Source organism: Diaphorina citri, unplaced genomic scaffold, assembly GCF_000475195.1.
Source record: "Diaphorina citri unplaced genomic scaffold, Diaci psyllid genome assembly version 1.1 scaffold212, whole genome shotgun sequence".
Classification (NCBI taxonomy): Eukaryota; Metazoa; Arthropoda; class Insecta; order Hemiptera; family Psyllidae; genus Diaphorina; species Diaphorina citri.
The window spans coordinates 294018-300412 of NW_007377649.1; the positions used below are offsets into that span (position 1 = coordinate 294018).

At 40.3% G+C, this 6395-nt stretch overlaps 1 protein-coding gene across 1 annotated transcript; it reads left to right on the forward strand.

Annotated features, from left to right (window-relative positions):
- Nucleotides 1-350: 350 nt before the first annotated feature.
- On the forward strand, nt 351-4464 carry LOC103506077 (calsenilin-like). The gene is made up of 4 exons (XM_026821220.1): nt 351-387; nt 1472-1542; nt 1806-1967; nt 3406-4464. Exons 1-4 carry the CDS (start codon nt 351-353, stop codon nt 3586-3588), a joined length of 453 nt encoding a protein of 150 aa, XP_026677021.1. The 3' UTR covers nt 3589-4464.
- Nucleotides 4465-6395: the final 1931 nt, after the last annotated feature.

The window sequence follows — 6395 nt, forward strand, 5'->3', positions numbered from 1 at the left end:
GTTGCTATTTATCAAAATGTAAAATCTTCGGATTAAGGTCACGGCCTTTCTAGGAGTGGAAAAGCTTAGGTATAGTAAGAAGGAATAGGTGTCTGAACATGCGAAGAGGTTGACTTGGTCGATAAAACAGCTTCCGTCTGTAATGAACCGCAACACGGGTACAAAATGGGTACTAGGAAGAGACGAAATGGGGGATAGGAGGGGACGAAACGGGGACTAGGAAGAGACGAAATGGGGGATAGGAGGGGACGAAACAGGGACTAGCTGATTTATATTAGCACCAAACTGTCACGCGGTATATCTTCATTTGGAGGTTTAATGAGAAAGGAAAACCCAACAGAGTATCACACATGTCAAATGTCACCAGCAAGGAAGGTGTAATACGGGGTAACTAGAATTTAGAGCTCCCTTAGCTCCCAAAGTTGAGTCTCGGGAATCTCGGGATAGCACACGTTTCTTTACCTCGGAATCCTCCAGTACAAAGTTCAAGTATATTATTAAGATTTTCAGCAAAATCTTTACGACTTGCGAATTACAAAGGTACTCGTACGTAATTTTACTGTTCAAAACATACATAGATACTCCTGATGAAATGAGGAGACATCAGTAGAAATGGGATTGTCTATCATGAACTAAATTATTCATGTATAAGCACTAGGTATTGGTGGAGGTGCCAAAAGTACGGAATTAGATTGAGAGCTATTGACATTGGTGGAGATGTCACCAAATCAGATTAGTGGAGATGTCGAAAATACCAAATGTTAAAACTGTATTATTTATTGGTGGAAATGTCAAGAATACAGATTGATATAATGATTGAAGCAATATAGTGGAGATGCCAAGTACACCGAATCACAATTTAGAAAAATAGAGCAATCAATATTGGTGAAATTTAGAACAGCCATTGGCGGAGAATTGGAGATACGAACACTTGGAACAATATTGGCGAATCTAGCACAATTCTAAACCCAACTTGACCTTGTTTGGAGAAAATAATTTCCAGCACAGAAAACAGACAAACGACATAAATAAAATAAGAGCACAGATTTCCTTCTTTTCTCTCGTTTTATGGTTACAACAGAATAATTGTGTTAAGAAAGAAGACACGGTTTCCTTAGCTTGCAATATCATTAAGAGTACTCGTACCTCTCTCCTCTCTAGAATCTACCTAGTATTTCAATAGGGTAGCTACAATTATCCTTGCGGTTCGAAATCTACCGATAACATTAGGGTAAGTATCTATGTGGTATTGCATTATCTACCTACATTTAGGGTATCTAGCTTTGTGCTTTGTTGTTGCTTAAAGCACAGACTTTAAGCTTAAGCACTTCTGAAGGGAATGTGGTTGTCTGAATTGGAGTAGAAGTAACTACATTTGACGGAACTAATGTCACAACTACAAACCTAACTATAGTAACATTAGTAACAGACCTATACAGTAAATGGTGACTTAATGTTAATTTTGTTTCAGATTCCAACCTCTATGCTCATTATGTGTTCAAAGCGTTCGACGTTAATTGTAATGGAGCTATTAGCTTTAGGGTAAGTAAATTATTGTTATCTTTGAATAGTAGGTACCTACCTGCTTGTATTTGATGTTGATCCTTGTTTGTTTCCTCATAGTACATGAGTCCTTGTTTAGATTGCTAGGGTAAAGGGACTTTTCACTTTTAAGTCTCATACGAGCAGGATAAATCTGTCCTGTTTTGTGTTGCTGAATTTACTTTTCTATTTAGTGAATGTCCACCTTTTTGTGTGTTATTGCAGAATTTACGGTTTACCTTATGTCCACTACTATGTTGCAGGATTTACTGGTTACCTTGTCCACTCTCCTACGCGGGTCAATATACGAGAAGCTAAGGTGGACGTTCAAGTTGTATGATATCAACGGGGACGGCTGCATATCTCGCTCGGAACTCACGCAAATAGTGCAGGCCGTTCACGAACTAATGGGGAGAAAAAATCAGGTGAGTAGGTACGCGATAGGAACAACAAAATCGCCCAGATCTTTGAGTTTAGTTAGGAACCAGCTTAACTTCATACACAAAAAGCCCGCTCAGCCAGCCTAGTTAACTTGGTTGGTGGCGCGTCTGCCTTGTAAGCGCTAGGCCGCGGGTTCGATTCCCGTCCGGGGCGAATTTTATCCTGATGGGATAATGTTCGTTCTCGGAACGGCTGGCTTTCTCCTATCCTGTCTTCCTTCTCTCTTCGATTTCGGGACGATAAGACCATAGCAGTTACAGTTCCCTCTGTCAAACCTCTTAAAAAAAAAAGATTTTTTAAAATAATCGATGGTTGATATCGATTCTTTTAATCGATAAATCACATCACATCATCAGGTTATCAGTGAAAATCCCGTTCAATTAGCCAGCACCAGCATCATCTGGGCTATCTTATCTGATAACAAATATAATGTGCACATATTTGGGTGATTTTCCGGCCTACGCATATCATCGCTAATTTGACTCGTGATGTGGCTTAGCTATTGTATTCTATCCTGTCTTCCTTCTCTCTTCGATTTCGGGACGATAAGACCATAGCAGTTACAGTTCCCTCTGTCAAACCTCTTAAAAAAAAGCCCGCTCTGAGACTTAGGTGTGGGGCCAACTGCCCCAAGGGATGGGTTAAGCTTATATACGAATCTACAATTGGTGATTGATCTTCAAAAGATGATTTTTCTTTCTTTTTTGAAGCATTTAAAATCGAAAAATTTCGCGTCTAAGAGAACTTTCTTTTGGCGTAGAGGTTAAAGCCTCGGCGCCTGGAAACATGAAAGTAGGGGTTCAATCCCAGTCAAGAAATGGAATTTTATATTCAATTCAGGTACATACATATTTGAAAGTTTGACCACATAATAATACAAGGCGCAAAAAAAAAAAAAAAAAAAGCCCGCTCTGAGGCTTCGGTGTGGGGGCTACTGCCCCAAGGGATGGGTTAAGCTTACATATATACGAATCTACGATTGGTGGTTGATCTTCAAAAGATGATTTTTTTTCCTTTCTTTTTTGGAAGCATTCAAAATCGAAAAATTTCACGTCTAAGGGAACTTTCTTTTGGCGTAGAGGTTAAGGCCTGGGCGCCTGGAAACATGAAAGTAGGGGTTCAATCCCAGTCAAGAAATGGAATTTTATCCTCAATCCAGGTACATACATACATATTTGAAAGTTTGACCACATAATTATACAGCCTTAACTCCAAGGCGCAATGCACACTTAAACGCGTTTCACGAAACCCACAGAGAAGTGCACACTGGTGAAACTGAGTTTCATAAAACTCACTCTGCATTGGCATATGAAACACGTTACACTAATGTGCATTGCGCCTTAGAGTTAGGTAAAAAAGAACACCTCAGACTTTATCCAAAGGCACGGTCTAATTTTGTGACAATTTTTTTCTCTATTTCAGACTGATGCCGCCAGGAAAGCAAAAGAGCAAATAGACTTTGTATTTAGGAAATTAGACTTAAACGATGATGGAGTGGTGACGTTAGAAGAATTTATAGAATCCTGTTTAAAAGTAAGTACACAACTTGAGAAATCTATAGAATCCTGTTTAAAAGTAAGTACACAAAACTTGAGAAATCTATAGAATCCTGTTTAAAAGTACATAAGTCCTTTAGTTGCATAAATAAATAAGTTTAAAAAAAAGTACACAAAATTTGAGAAATCTAAAGATTCATGTTTAAAAGTAAGTACCTACGCCAGCCTGGTCAGCTTGGTTGGTAGCGTGTCTACCTTGTAAGCGTTCGATACCCACCCGGGTGGGTTTTATATCCTGAACGGATAATGTTCGTTCTCAGAACGGCTGGCTTTCTCCTATCCTGTCTTCCTTCTCTTAGAAGTTATATTTCCCTCTACCAAACCTCTATTTTATGCATCAAAGAACACCCTTCCTTTGTAGGTAGGTACCTACCGTATTCAATCTCTCATCATAAAAGCAAGCACCTACGTAGGTAGGTAGGTACTTATAAGAAAATGCCGCGATGTTATCTTCCTCCTCAGTTGAATCTTCAATCTTTGTCAAGTTCGTAAGAAATTTGCCGAGGTCGGAGAAAAAAATATGAATTTGCCGCATCAGCAAAATATTTCAATGTTCAGGAAACAAGGGTAATGGGTATATTAGATAGGAACACGAACATACCTACCTACCTACCTACCTACATGATTATAATTATGTATGATATGTAGAAACCAGGAGCTAACGTACGTAAATACCTACTTTTAGAATAGGCATACATATCTACCTATAAGGAGCACCTATGCTATAGTAAGCGTAGGTACCTATATCAATACCTACGTCAGTAATTTATTGTTCTTTTAAATAACTTTTACGCACATACCTACCGGCGAACTTAACTTATACAAGGTCATTTACGTATGTATAGGTATCAATGTGAGATGAAATAAGTTCACGTGCAATACTACCTAATTGATTTATTAGGAAAAGTGAAAAAAGTTTTTCTCTTTCTTGGAGATTTGGGAAAAAAAATGTAAAATTCCATACCTCGGCTGGGATTGAACCCACGCCCTCCTGTTTACCAGGTGAGCGCCTTGACCACTACACCACCGAGGCAGGTAAAGGGACTTTTAAGTCTCATACGAGCAGGATAAACAAGGTAGGTATATTCTATTCTATTATTCACTTTCGACACTGTCCTCTTCTCTCTCTCTCTCTCTTTCTTTCGGTTGGCTTTCCCCTATCGGCCTATGCCGTCCTCCTTCTCTCTTCGATTTCGGGACGATAAGAACTCCATTGTTACAGTTCCCTCTATCAACCCTCATTGATTTTTTTTTTTTTTTTTAAAGAGGTTTGACAGAGGGAACTATAACTGCTATGGTCTTATCGTCCCGAAATCGAAGAGAGAAGGAAGACAAGATAGGAGAAAGCCAGCCGTTCCGAGAACGAACATTATCCGTTCAGGATAAAATCCGTCCCGGGCGGGAATCGAACCCGCGGCCCAGCGCTTACAAGGCAGACGCACTACCAACTAAGCTAACTAGGCTGGCCCCTCATTGAACAAGGCCATCTAAGGAACATTGAAACATCTAAGGCCAGCCACTCACTATCAGGTAATAAAATTTTCCCTCCCCCCCCCCCTCTTTCCTGTCTCCCTCCTCCTCCTCCTCTCTCTCCTCATCTTTCCCCTAAAACCCTATAAAAGAGAAATGGCCTGAGATATTGTATACCGAAGCATAAATATAGGAGCATAAATGTCATGGGGGGGAGGGGGGGGGCTAACAGCGTAATCTACAGTTGTACATTATTTGGGGGGTTTCATCCTTTGTTGATTGCAATGGTTTGAAATTAGGACACAAAAACGCGATAACATCTCTATAGGATTTTCCCCGAAATGTCATTTTTGTTCTCTGTTGTCTCTTTTTCTTTGCCTTCTTTCTCTGAACAAGGCCGTTCGCAAGGGGGTTAGGTAATTCGGTCCCATGAATAACTAGGCTGGCCCCTCATTGAACAAGGCCATCTAAGGAACATTGAAACATCTAAGGCCAGCCACTCACTATCAGGTATAGGAATTCGGTCCCATGAATCCCGGGTTCCTTATGGGGACCGAAGTCCCCCCCCCCCTTCAAAAGGAAAATGATTCTTGGTCGAAAAAAGAAAGAAAAGAAATGAAGAGGGGCCTATTGATAGCCCTACCATGGCCGTATTTAGAGGGGGTGATATTGGTAGCCCTACCATGTCTGTTTATTGTACCTACTTTCCAACCGGGTCCGGTACATCACTGCTTGGACTCTAGCCCCCCACCCCCCTTTGATAAAATCCTAGATACGGGCCTGCTTGGGACCCGGTGTGGCTGGTGACGGCCCTGTCTCTGTACCAGAAACAGCGAAAATAACCCTACCATGGCTGTATTTAGAGGGGGCCCGGGCCCCTGTCTATTCCTTATACCTACTTTCTGTATAGGTAGGTACCTGTCTACCTGAGACATTGCACTGGCCTAAGACATTTAGACCATCCTGCATATTGCACTTTAACATTACTAGAGACGAGAACATAACATATGTATGCGCCTACATAATGATTTGATTACTTATGTATACATATTGCCTAGCCTAGACAGCCTACCTAATAAGATTACCCTCATGTACAAGTACATGAGTAGCAATTCAAAAAGCCTCTACGTCTTTATGCCTACTTAGTTCATAGTAGGTATTTACCTAGGTACCTATACACCTAAGCTATAATTCCCACTTACTCCAAGCACACCTAGTTAGACAGTTCTTAGATTACTTAGTAATGTAGTAAGTACTTATGAATGTGTAATACGGAAGATACAATAAAGTTCTATGTACAAATGTACATATACCTATAGTAATACAGAGTATGTGTTTTCTACTTAACCAATACCCACTTCACCCAAGCATAAATTGGCTCCTTAT